At 47.7% G+C, this 13170-nt stretch overlaps 2 protein-coding genes across 4 annotated transcripts in view; one reads left to right on the top strand and one right to left on the bottom strand.

Moving 5' to 3' along the window:
• EVC2 (EvC ciliary complex subunit 2) overlaps positions 1 to 12582 on the bottom strand; it is a 174026-nt gene extending 161444 nt beyond the window's left edge. The window contains exons 1-2 of one of the 2 annotated variants that reach the window (XM_059721568.1): positions 12351 to 12582; positions 9338 to 9392 (exon numbers count right to left, since the gene is read on the bottom strand). In XM_059721568.1, the coding sequence (XP_059577551.1) occupies positions 9338 to 9392; positions 12351 to 12464 (169 nt within the window). In that variant the 5' untranslated portion in view covers positions 12465 to 12582. The remainder of the gene's footprint in view (positions 1 to 9337; positions 9393 to 12350) is intronic. The other variant, XM_059721567.1, reaches the window with a different exon arrangement.
• A 13-nt stretch (positions 12583 to 12595) lies between these two features.
• Positions 12596 to 13170, top strand: part of EVC (EvC ciliary complex subunit 1) — a 126093-nt gene continuing 125518 nt past the window's right edge. For both annotated transcript variants that reach the window (XM_059721571.1, XM_059721570.1), the window contains exon 1: positions 12596 to 12790. In XM_059721571.1, coding sequence (XP_059577554.1) covers positions 12611 to 12790 — 180 coding nt within the window. In that variant the 5' untranslated portion in view covers positions 12596 to 12610. The remainder of the gene's footprint in view (positions 12791 to 13170) is intronic.

Below are 13170 nucleotides of genomic sequence, written 5' to 3'. Positions count from 1 at the left end.
AAGGATCTTGGAGTCATTACTGATGCCAAAATGAACATGGGCCGACAGTGTGGGGACGCAGTCAGGAAGGTCAACCGGACCTTGTCATGCATCCACAGATGCATCTCAAGCAGGTCCAAGGAGGTGATCCTCCCCCTCTATACGACACTAGTCAGGCCGCAGTTGGAGTACTGCATCCAGTTCTGGGTGCTGCAGTTCAGGAGAGATGTGGACAACATTGGGAGGGTCCAGAGGAGGGCCACCTGCATGATCAGGGGGCAGCAGGGCAGGCCCTATGAGGAGAGGCTAAGAGACCTGAACCTGTTCAGCCTCCACAAGAGAAGGCTGAGGGGGGGATTTAGTGGCGGTTTACAATCTAGTCAGGGGGGACCAGCAGGCAATAGGAGAGTCCCTGTTCCCCCAAGCACTACTACGAGTGACTAGAAATAACGGCCACAAGCTGGCAGAGGGTAGATTCAGGCTAGATATCAGGAGGCGCTACTTCACAGTCAGGGCGGCTAGGATCTGGAACCAACTTCCAAAAGAAGCGGTGCTGGCTCCTACCCCGGGGGTCTTCAAAAGGAAGCTAGATGAACACCTTGCCGGGGACGTTTGACCCCAGTACTTTTTCCTGCCATGGCAGTGGGTCAGACTTGATTATCTGCTCAGGTCCCTTCCAACCCTACAAACTATGAAACTATAAATTGATAAGAACATTGTTGCAACAACATTTTTAATAGTCAACTGTTCTTGTGAAAAGTTCTGTTTACAAAAAGTTTTATTTAAATGAGAAATATTTTGTAAAAATTCAATCCTGAAAGTTGCAAAAAACCGTACTTGTCACTTCATTCTGTTTTTCTTCTTCATATTGATGGGATTATGTACACTGCAAGTTGACCTAATGCCATATAGTATTTTCACTTAGAAAGCACTTTTTTGTACTTTAGTTTCACCTTTCAGGATTAGGCCTTTATAAGTGAACTTGTTGACTTAAAATAAAGCATTGAGGAACATTATTCAATCAAAATGATTATGGTTAATATCATAAATGAGGAGACAATATAAGATTCCAATCTGATAGTTGGCAGCATATGGGTGTTTTTTTGTATTACAGGCAAGCAAATTTTTTACTTACTTAATAGAGGGAAATAAAATGCATACTACTAACTGCAAGGGTGGAGTCATAAATTATAGGATACATGTCTATAAATAAGGAGATACCACACAATTATTACAGAGTGATATAGTAATGATGAGAGAGCTGGCTTGCATTTCACAGGGGGGAAAGCACATCCGGCACACTGAAGTAACTTACAGAAGTATACAACTACCCTTCACTTTCAGAGGAGTAACTTTACCCCAAAGTGGAGTGACTTACACAGATTGCATTCTGTTTGTGCTTTACTTAATACAGAGGAAAGTCAATTCATATTGTAATTAACATGCTGTGCATCACTATTTTAAGAAAAGATGCTGTTAGCTGTTTGCAGTCTCTGTAATATATGCAACGAATTTGTAAGGATTGATTATTGCCCATCACCAGGGCCTGAAACTGGGACTTCCAAGCTGAACAGCTTGAGTACCACTTGAGTAAAAGAATCAGTTCCTATAGGCACAGCTGACAATCCTTTAGGTACTGTCATTAGGTAGGGATGTACAATACAAATATATAGTGGGTCACATTTTTGATAGAGAAAGAGGAGATAAAAGCAATGATTGGTCACAAAAACAAAGCAGAGAAGAATTTAAATGGTTTTGTAATAACTCGGCAGTCTAGGATGCTGAATCATGGCACCTTCAAGGTTCACATATCCCTGCATCACAAGACATCTCATATTAAGTGTGCAGACACTATCTGCATAAAATTACAGGTGACTTTAGGTCATGGGAATAGGTTCTACAGGATTTTCATAGATGTTAGGGTCGGAAGAGACCTCAATAGATCATCAAGTCTGACCCCCTGCATAAGCAGGAAAGAGTGCTGGGTCTAGATAACCCCAGCTAGATGCTCATCTAACCTCCTCTTGAAGACCCCCAGGGTAGGGGAGAGCACCACCTCCCTTGGGAGCCCGTTCCAGACCTTGGCCACTCGAACTGTGAAGAAGTTCTTCCTAATGTCCAATCTAAATCTGCTCTCTGCTAGCTTGTGGCCATTATTTCTTGTAACCCCCGGGGGCGCCTTGGTGAATAAAACCTCACCAATTCCCTTCTGTGCCCCTATGATGAACTTATAGGCAGCCACGAGGTCGCCTCTCAACCTTCTCTTGCGGCGGCTGAAAAGGTCCAGTTTCTCTAGTCTCTCCTCATAGGGCTTGGTCTGTAGGCCCTTAACCATATGAGTGGCCCTTCTCTGGACCCTCCCTCTGGACCCAAGGATGGCCGTGATCTCCCCAAGGCCCCCTTACCATGCCAAGTTGGCCCAATGGGCACCCTCTATTCTCACCCGCCACGGCCTTGATTGCATAATTGATAGGGAGGCTGCCTTAAAGTCCTCTTGGACACGGTCTTGCTTGATTGTCCGGACCCCAGGGGGGGTGTTTCCAGACCCTGGTGGGTCCCGCTCCAAGATACATGTTACAATGGGTGTTTCGGGGCACCCTAGCCTTATGGGCTATGCGTGGCTCCAACCATCCCTTTAACACACCCCAAGCCTCGCTGATAGTACCAATGTTGTTTGGTCTGGGCCTTATTGCAATTTGGCCCCCTTGTCCTCCCTGGGCTCTCTGCAGCCCTGTCCCACTCTGCTCCTCACACCCCAGCAAAGTACTGTGCACTCTCTGGCACCTGGGGTCTGTGCACCCCGACTGCTGCGTACTCTCTGGCACCTGGGTCCCTACACTGCCATGGGTCCCCCCTATGAGGCCTCCTCCTTCTCCTAATAGACTCACCCAAACCACCGGCCTTATACAACAACAAACAAAACACAAGCCCCTGGGCTGTAACAAATTCAAGCCACCCGGCTATAACATTATTAAAACCCTACCGGGGAATACTCCATTCCACAACAGTATCAGGAGCTGCTTGTGCAGTCAGGCCTCTCCCCTTTGCTTGCTCTGAGAGAACTCCTTCTCCCTTGGCTGCCGACAGAGAACTGTTTTCCTGGCCTCACCCCTGGGGTTTATATATGAGCCCTTTCCGGTCAACTGAACGCTGGCAGGTGTGGGCCACTAGCTCACTCTGGCTGCCCTGATAACCAGCAGCTGGGGCTTCCAACTCACTGCTAGGGCTCTTCCCCTAGCAGTTTCAGCTCTGCAACACTTTACAATAGTCTAGTGATTTTCAACCAGGGTATCATGGTACCTGGCATGCCCTGAGATACTTTTAAGGGTGCTGTGGGGTTCCATACCATGTTAGCGCTGGTAGGTGTACAAACATGATTCACAAGATAAATCCAGAGATCTCAAATAGAAATCCATGTTATCAAAAACATTCTGAACTGTTGTGGATTTTCTGAGTTCTCTGTAACAGAACAGTTGCTCTGTTAGTCAACTGAAAACTAAGAGCTGGCATTTTTCAAGGGGTGCCTTGAGTCTAAGAAGGGATGCATTGCATCTGAAAAGGTTGAGAAAGAATGACAAAAATTAAAGCATTGTAATATTTAACCCTTCCTCGGGAGGTACACATAGTGAATCTGTGGAGAAACTCAAAGTCTGCTTTATCCCCCACCCCAAGTCCCAACATTCACAAAACTGTTGAGTTATCTTGTCTATTATTGTTTTTTAAAATACATTTGTTTACTATATTATTTTCTTTTGAATTAATCTCTGTCTTCAAAAGCAGTCACCATCCAAAAACCAATTTAAAGTCCTTTCAATTACACACAACAGTGAACATGCAAAGAGAGTAAACTACTGCATTTCAATTTCAAATGTTACCATTAGCTTTTCTTGTTTCAAAGTCAAAGCTGTGGGAATAAGTGAGAAAGATACGATGCATTTCAGCAGGCACAGTGATGCTCAATTAAAGTATTATGCTGTTACTGGAATGCTTGTTTAACTAAAATCATAATTATGCTATGCACAATAGTTACATACAGTAAAATTACAGGTACTTGGACAAAAATATCCAGTAGCAACTGGTTTCTATATGACTACATATGTATAAGGGAGGCAGAGCAAGGTCATATCGTATTATGAACCTTACAGTCTCCAATTTAATAATACATAGGTCATATCATGGATTACAGACAAAGCTACAGATTAAAAACTTTCTTGACCTAAATGGAAAATGAACTACAGGAATTTCTGCAATTAAAAAAGGGTATGACATCTTTTGAACATGCAGTTTCATGGTGTCACAACCCAAAGTTGTGATTTTTTGTTTGTGTGTGTTTCGGCACTGCTAAATTATTTTCCCGCTAAATTGCAGCTTCTTTGCACGGTGGAGTTTTGTGCTGCAGAAGAGAACCCTGGTGCAATGGAGAATTTCCCGCCAATTTGTAGCTTTCTTTGCATGGTGCATTTCTTTTGCATCTAAGAAATGCACGGTGCAAGGAGATCCTGCCATTTGTATGAGGATTCGTGCCACATTATTGGCCGATTCTAATATATGCCCACGTGGCGGCTAGCGATTGGCTTGCTAGCCGTATAAAGAGCTTGGGTGGTTTCTGCCCAAGTTGGAGAGAGAGCAATTGGAGTTTGAGAGGGAGAGTGTGAAGATCTCTAAGCGCTGCGGATCCTTACGGACCCAACGCATTTCTTAAAAGGCATTAGAGGCCTGAACAGCCTCTAGCCTCTCCCTGTCGCCGATAAATTCCTAGACGTATCCCTTCCTGTACGAGAAACTACCGAACCCACGGAGCTTCAACAACTCCGGGGGAAAGAACGAATGTGTCATAGTCCTCTAACAAGGATTTAAGCGGAGCTATACCTGGAAACTGTCCAGCCTACACCACGACCATCTTTGGTGTAAGTAAATAATCTTTAAATCAACCACTACACGTCCGTGACTAATTCTAGCTTGCCCCCGGTCTCCGACCCCGCGTGCCCGGGCTGCTGGCCACAGCCCGCGTGCGCAAAGACGGGCCCGGCTCGCCCCTGGCCCGCGCACATGGCAAATTATTATTGCTACAAATCTTTAAAAAGTGCACATCCTGTCGGTGTCAGGCTTGGAATGGAAGCAATTAACATCCCTTCCAAATAATGATAAATATTTGACAATTCCCTGCAGCAATGTGACTTCTGTATGTGACAAGGATTCCAGACCTTACAGTTAGCAGGAAAAATAAATGTATAGATGGTAGAATGTATTGTAAAAGCCACATGCAACTTGTAGGTTCAGATTCATTTCCAAATTCAAGGATGCTCTACTAAGAATGTCTCTATCTTCTTGATGTAAGCTAGGGGAGCATGGACTGGAGATAACTGAGGAGAGAGGTATAGGTGCATCTGTTGATGAGAGGATGGACATAAGTTGTCACACTGATGCTGCAGTGAAAAAAATTAAAGAAATCCTTGGATACATTTGACAGAACATCTTCACCACAGACAAGAAGGAACAGAGGTTGAGAGTATGATCACCCTTTACAAGCATGGGGTGAATATAAGGAAAAAGAACTTTTTAGGCTATAAACACCACCAGAATAAGATCAAATAGCTAAACATTGGCTATATATAAATGTAAATGAAATATTAGAATGAGACTTTGAACTATCAGAGAAGTGATGTTTTGGTTAGTCTTCCAAGTAAAGCAGTGGGAGCAAAGAACCTGAATCACCTTAAGACAGAACTGAATACATTTATGAGAGGAACGGTAGGACAGGATAGGGAATTCTGGCTCAACAATCAGCGTGCAAGATGTATGGAACCTGGTATTTGTAATCCTCATTTTGTGGTACAAAGGTGACTACCCTGCAGGGTAGGTATTGTCTGGTAATCCAATGCTTACAGCTTCAGTAAGGTTAGGATTTTTTTGTTCCTGCTGATACTTAGAAAACTCAGAGGTTCCTGGCAAAAGGGTTTTGGTCATCTGCTTGGGGTCATACTGACTGCCATATCTGGGATCAGAAAATAATTATTTTCCTGACCTCAGACTGGCAGGGATTTTCCTTCCTCTGTAGCAAGGGGCTTTTCCTAGGATCTTCTGAGCACTAACCCAAGGGTGGACAACCTGCAGCGCACATGGCACAAGTGGCATGGGCACCCTCTGTATGTGGCACATGGCAGAGCAGGGAGGGGACAGGCAACACACACAGATAGGGCAAGGAGCAAAAAACAGAACAGCAGATCAGGCAGGGATCACAGAACAGGGACCAGAAAGCAGAGCAGCTGATTAGGCAGCAGAAGGGGATTGGTGTGGCACTTGGGAAGGACGTGGGGCTAATTCATGGCATGCCTGCCAAAAAGGTTGGCCCTTACTACATTAGCCAATTACTTCTTTGTAATTAAAATGGCAGTGCCCCTGTCAACTACGTTTTTACCTGCTGCATGCTATAGGATATTTGTAGTACTTCTGGTATATTTATGTGTTGGAGTTTGAAATGGCAATTTTGGGAATCCCTTCAGTAAATGATTATGTGTGAACATAAAGGATTGGACCCAGCGTCCCAGGAGGCACCTTCCAATCCTAAATTCCACGAGCAACATCCTTTAGACCATAGTCATCAAAAATAGAGCCCACAGGCCGGATTCAGCCTAAGGAGCCCAATCATCAAGGTAGCAGTTCTGTCTGTGAGTCTCAGACTAGCCCTACACACCACAAGTAGCATGTGCTGGACCCAGGCCTATGCAGTGTACAGAACCTGTCTGGCACATGCTACACATGGTGCAGGAGCTGGAGCCAGCACACACACTGCACGCAGCGCACAGAACCAACCTGGGGCATGCGTTATACACAGCACATGACAGTCAGAGAGCACACTGCTTGAGATGTCCACACCAGACCAGTTCTGAATGCTGGATCTGGGGCTGGTCTCAACCAGGACCATACACCAATCATATGAGCCTGATCCAGTGCATAGGGATAGTCTGGCAGGAGCACCACATGTAGTGCATACCCAGATCAGTCCTGTGTGCCATGTGCAGTACAGACCCAAGAGCCACCCCACATGCTGCGTGACATCTATAAGGTCAGGGTCAGTGCATGCTGCTTGTGATACTCAGGGCTGGGCCTCGCATGTGTGCTACAAGTAGCGAGCAGGACCAGCCCATGGCATATCTACATGCAGCACGCATACCAGACCAGCCCTGTTCACTGGAGCCAATATGCAGACCTGGTCTGTGGCCCAATCCATGAAGCTTGATGGCCCAATCCGTGAGCTTGACGGCCCTTAGTTTTCTTACGCACTGGGCTCTTTGTATGTCACTGGCACAGAATCTACTACTACATATTCTACCACCCTTCCAATTTCAGAATTAGGATTCACAATCATATTTCCAAATCCAAGACAAGGGTTTTTCAGCATTTAAGGTGGAGAGGGAGCGCCTCATCCTGAATTTGCATACAAGTTGATACTGGGGAACAGGTAGCTGTTTGCAGCTCCATCTTTGACCCAAAGTTAGGATTGGAGCTGCAGCTGGGGCCCACCCCACAGCTGCCTCTGCCCATCCTACTTGCTCCCCCACTTGCCCCCCTGCCTTTTTCCCCGCCCCTGCTACCTCTACCCTTTGCCTGCCTCTCCACTTATCCGTATCCTTTTGGCTTCAGCTCCAGCAGGGCTCTGGTGCTTGCTCTGGCCCCAGCCTGGCCTGGTAGCAGCAGTGGAGGTCGCCACAGCACCAGCACCCCACTAGCACTGCTGCCATTGCAACACCTGCTGCATGGCCAGACTGGGTTTAGAGCAACCATGTACTTCATGCCACAGGCTGGAGCCCTGCCAGAGCTCAAACATAAGCAGTGGGAGGGGTGTGAGGGCAGGCAGCAAAGGGGACCAGGTAGAGGGCAAGTGCTGGGAGGGCAGACATCAGGAGGAGACAGGTTTTGGGGCCCACAGGCAGCAGTGGAGGAAAGTGGTGGCAGGACAGGCAGCAGGGGGTAAATTGTGTGGTGTAGGGTAAGATGCAAGCAGCTTGACTCTTCTACTGCCTGGAATAACTCGTACATGTTCAAGTCTAAGCATTTTAGTAGCCTGGTTTATTTCAACAAGACTACTCTTCTGTTTAAAATTAAGTACGTGGTTCAGTGCTTATTAAAAAGGTACAGTTACTTTAATACAAGGAAAAAGACCCAAGAAGTAAAATCTTCAAGACCCAGCCCCCCTACCCATGCCACTTGCTAAAAATCTCAGGCTGCGTCACACATCTTCTCAGGTGCCAAATCTGTAATTACCTCAATCCAGCTACAAACTATTACAGATAGCTTCTTCCCGTTTCAGTACTTATGCAAGGTAAATAAAAAAAAATTGTAACAAATTGAAAATTGCAGCTCTGAGGGCAACAGGAAATTGGATGTATATTAAAAAAAAAAAAAAAATCAAGGAAACTGAACAGACCTGATTATCTGTGATTTAATTATTTGAGCTCATATTTAATTTAATTAAATAAAACTAATTTCTGAATTAGCCACAGTAAAGGCTGTAGAGAACCCAGGGGATCTCACTCCAGAATATAGATCCAGGATGCCTCAGAGTGCATTAGATTTTGCTTAAGCTTTCTTGACAGATATACATCATGGCTCACTGCAGCCTAAGCTGTCAGGGGTTTTGTGACTTCAAAAGGTACTTTCATTATACAGCACATATTACCATAACAAGTAAATATCTCACAATCTTTTAATGCATCCATAACCCCTACATTTTGGTTATACAAACGTCTGTCACAGATGGTATAAGTACAGCTGGTTTTGCCTCAGTTTAGGAAATCAGACTACCTGATCTCTTGCGCATCCTTTCAGCCCTCATTTCTATGATTTTGGCTAGTACTAATTAATAACTTACACCTTAATGTTCCCCAAACTGTGGGTTGGCTATCAGAGAGTGCAGCTATAAATAAGGCACAAGGATGAAATAGCTTAAGTTGAACAATTACATTCTGCCCTTGCCTGAGCAGCTCCAGGGAAAAGCTGCTGCTACATCAGCTTGTATTGCCTACAGCTAGGAAAGGCATCAGGGATCACGGCTATGTCTACATCTGAGAGAAAAAAATCGTAATTCCTCTGGAGAACTACAAGTGACAAGGCATTTTTATCCACAGATATTATCTGATAACATAGACATCAGTGACCCCAAAATTGCAAGTCACATTGATAACAGCAAGATTGGGACCAGCAGTTCCTTAGAGCTTCCTAGCACCACCGTCCCCTCTGTACTACCTGTATTTTTATTATTTATTTTGTGTTACTATTATAAGCAAACTTTTTTAAAGGATTCTAAGGCACTTGGAGGTTTAAAACAATTGGAAAGGCAGTTAAAATGAATACTTACCTTTCACACCAAGGTATTCACTCTCATCTGGAACCCACAGCTTATCTTTAACAACCTAAGGTGAACACAAAAGAAAAGTGACTGCAATCTCAAAATCTTATTCACCAAATATATGCCTAGTACTGCTTAGTCTCAAATTGAAACTATGCTTTACAATAATGCAGTAACCTCTGTTCTTTACATGCTGAAGCTCTGGGGAAGGAAAGAAGCAGAAGCTACTGGACAGTGCACTGGACTTGTAGGCAGAAGGCATGGGTTCGCTCCTGGCCATGACACTGACCTGCTGAATGACTCAGACCAACTCTGTCCACTGGCAGCCCATGGGCTGCATCCAGCTACTGAAAAGGTTAACCTGTGGCCACTTCGACTTCTGGTTCCAGCAATACTCCCCACCTGTGCTCCAGCTCTTGATGCCGTCCACCTATGGGACCTGTCTCCCACAGTCAGGGGCAGTAACAGGTAGCATGGGGCAGAGGCAGTGGCTGCAGCTCTGACTTTCCCGGAGCACAGGTCAGGGCTGGAGCCACAGCCACCTGCCACTCCACCTTGTACTCAAATACAAGATGAAGGGATTCCCCCTCACTCCCCGCATTGAATGGGGGGAAAACGTCATCTTGAATTTGAGTAAATATGGTATTTATCTGTCTATTTATTTACTGTATTCCAAGACAGAATTTCGTATTTTGTATTACCCATATATAATTAAATGTGAACCACATATAATTAAATATAAGCACGCAGAACCAGAACAAAGAAGACCTGGACTGGCACAGCTTGCTTCAAGGTAAACGCAAGTTCTATCTGCACCAACACAGCAGATCAACATAAATACACTCGTGGGAATGTTAATGCAAACTGTTCCTTTGCCAATGAATCTTAGAGAACTGAAGCAGCAATACAACTAAAAGATTTCAGGCACCTTAATGAAAAGTCTGCCTATAGGAAATTAGAAAACAGTGGCTGACATTAACAAGGACCAAATCTAGCTTCTAGTGAAATCTGTTTAAAATTGGTCACTTACTTCCATGTCAAACACAATCAGGGCATGTCACTCATATGCACCCTTATGAAAGTGCATCTTTTAAGCATTATATTGTGTGTGCATCCACTGCAAAAGACAAGAAAATGTTTCTCATCTGCTGCTGCTACATTACCTACTGCTGTACTCTCTGCACTAAAATAAAGGACCTTGGTATTGTCACTGCTGCCCATGATCCTACCACTCAAGTGCAGCCTGAGTCTATAACAGGGGTGGGCAAAATGCAGCCCGGGGGCCAGATGCGGCCTGCCAGGCCTTTCTATCTGGCCTGCGGAGCTCCTAAAAAATTTAGAAAATTAATATTAATCTGCCCTGGGCTGCCTATCATGTGACCCTTGATGGCTTGCCAAAACTCAGTAAGTGGCCCTCTGACCAAAATAATTGCTCGCCCCTGGTCTATAAGGTGTTAAGGCAATGAAGGCCAGCCTTTCAGGTAGGCATGCCACAAATTAGTCCTGCACCCTTGGTTTATTTTCTCTTCATTTTTGTTTTTCATTTGTTTCTTCTTCAGACCTTCCATTAATTACACTGCTGGATCTATTATTCCCCGTGTTGTCAAATTAAGGATCTATCTGGTGAATGAAAGACAGTGGATCACCCAGTATATGACCACATCTCGAATCAGAAACTCTGCCCAGAGATAAGTGACAAGTGACAGGAAAGAGGCCCTGTGCTCCCTGAGGATCCCCACTGGGCAAGAGCCACCTTCCTGGTCAAATAGATGGTGAGCATGGCTAGGGCCAGGAAACGGTTGACAAAGAGGTTCTGCGACTTGGTGGGGCCTCACAGGCCTTCTGACATGCCTTTAGGAAACCATAGGCCTAAACCCACCAAGTGAAACTATAAGTCTCCCTTGGCCACTAGGGACAACTCAGTAATTCCTTGGGACAAATGATAAGAAAATGAGTATGGGAGTGAAGGTCAAAGGTTTAAAACAAGTGCACCAAGGTGGGGACACCAAGCAGAGCACACTGGACAGTGCGCACTGGCCCTCGAACAAGCCCAAGGAGCCAGTGGACACTACTCAGAAAAACTGCCTGGAGATGTAAATGGCCAAGGGACAAGAAAGGGGCCCCAAATTCCCCAGGGGTCCCCCTGGCCGGAGCCTCCTTCTTGGTCAAATAGACAGTGAGCTTGGCTAGGGCCAGGAAGAGGTTGACTGGGAGGTCCTGGACTGGGTGAGGCCACGCAGGAAGGTTTGTGCATTATGAACATTTCTAAGTCTAGGTCTGAACCTGCAGACCTCACTTCCCTCGGCTTTGTGGCTTTTGGTTTTCTTAGGCAGCAGCACCACCGAGATGTTGGCCAGGACCCCACCCTGAGCAATGGTGACTCCCCGCAGCAGCTTGTTCAGCTCCTCTGGTGCGAAAGGATGCAAGGTTTCCTCTCATCCTAAGCAACATTCCCAAGATTTCAATCACTGCAGTCAAATACATGGACACGCCAGCGCCCGCCGGTCAGCATAACTGCCCTTGTAAAGCACAGCCCACAGGGGAGCTGCAGTCCTGCCTGGGAAGACCTAGACTTGGCCTCAGCCCAGATCTGGCCTCCCCGCTTGCCACGGCCACATACGATTCGGCTCCTAAATGAAGCGGCGCCTCTACGGCCCCACTCGATAAATGGCAGTCCTTAGGCCCTTCCGCACCGCGCCACGAAGGCAGCGGTTTTCCGCCTGCGGTCCACGGTCTGCAGACGATGTCTAAGGGGTCTGCGAAAGATGACTGTGAATCCCACACTCGCAGTTCACCTCCGTTTGACACTGCCACAGGGGCCGGCAAAGGAAAAAAGGCTGACCACCAGCGCAGCGAGGTTTGGCGGAGTTACAACGAAGCCTCGACGCCGGGCGAGGGCAGGCTCTGCCCTCAGGCGCGGGGGTGCTTCCCGCCGAGCCGAGCCGGGCCGGGCCGGGCCGGGCGGCTCGCCCTCACGCCTGCCAGCCCGGCCGGCCGGAGAGGAGCGCTCACGGCCCCTTACCTGGGGCGCCGGGCCCGGCGGCGGCGGCGCGGGGAGCCCGGCGGCGGCGGGCCGGGGCGGCAGCAGGAGCAGGAGCAGCGCTCCCGCAAAGGCGCCGCCCGCCGCCGGCCGCATGCCGGGCTCGGGGCAGCTCCGCGGCCTGCAGAAAAGTTTCGCAGCTGCAAAGCAGAGCCAGGCGCCGCCCCGCGCCCCCCTCTCCCCGCCGGGCCGGGCCGGGGCGGGGCAGGGGCTCGCAGCCCCCGCAGCATCCGGGCTCCCTGATGGCGGGCCAGCCCCCGCCTGGCGCCTGCCTGCGGGACGTGGCGCTGCGGGGCTCGGCGGGCTCCGCGCCGCTGCTCCCCGGCCTGCTGGCCCCCGCGCTGCTGCTGGGGGTGGCGCTGGGCGCCGGGGCCGGGCTGCTGCTGGGCGTGCGGCGCATCCGGCCGCTGCTGCACAGACAGGTACCGGCCCCTCTCCCTCCCCGGCCCGCGGTGCACCCCGCTTTGGGTCGGCTTCTCCCCTAGTCTAAAGCCTCTAGTCCGGGCTCCAGTCTAGTTCAGGGCCCCTCCTCTCCCTGCCGCAGGAGTTAGCCCCTCTCTTCTTTTAAACGGTCTGCCCCCCTTCCACCAGTCCTGCCGGCCTTTCTTCGGCCATGCTGCTGTTTATGAGCTGCTGCTGGGACCGCAGCTCCTACTCCCCAGCCTGGCACATCATTGGGAGGAGTTAAAAACAAAGTTTAAAGTTTGGGGGACTGTTTTGCTTCAATCTTTAAACTGTACTGGGTTAGTTTAAGTCTTTTGTTTCTTTGTTTTTTCCTTTCCTCTGACTGTACACGTGAGGA

The sequence above is a fragment of the Alligator mississippiensis genome, chromosome 2 (assembly GCF_030867095.1).
Source record: "Alligator mississippiensis isolate rAllMis1 chromosome 2, rAllMis1, whole genome shotgun sequence".
NCBI classification, from domain to species: Eukaryota; Metazoa; Chordata; order Crocodylia; family Alligatoridae; genus Alligator; species Alligator mississippiensis.
Note: the sequence above shows the minus strand (reverse complement) of the source record. Positions and strands in the feature narration are given on the sequence as shown.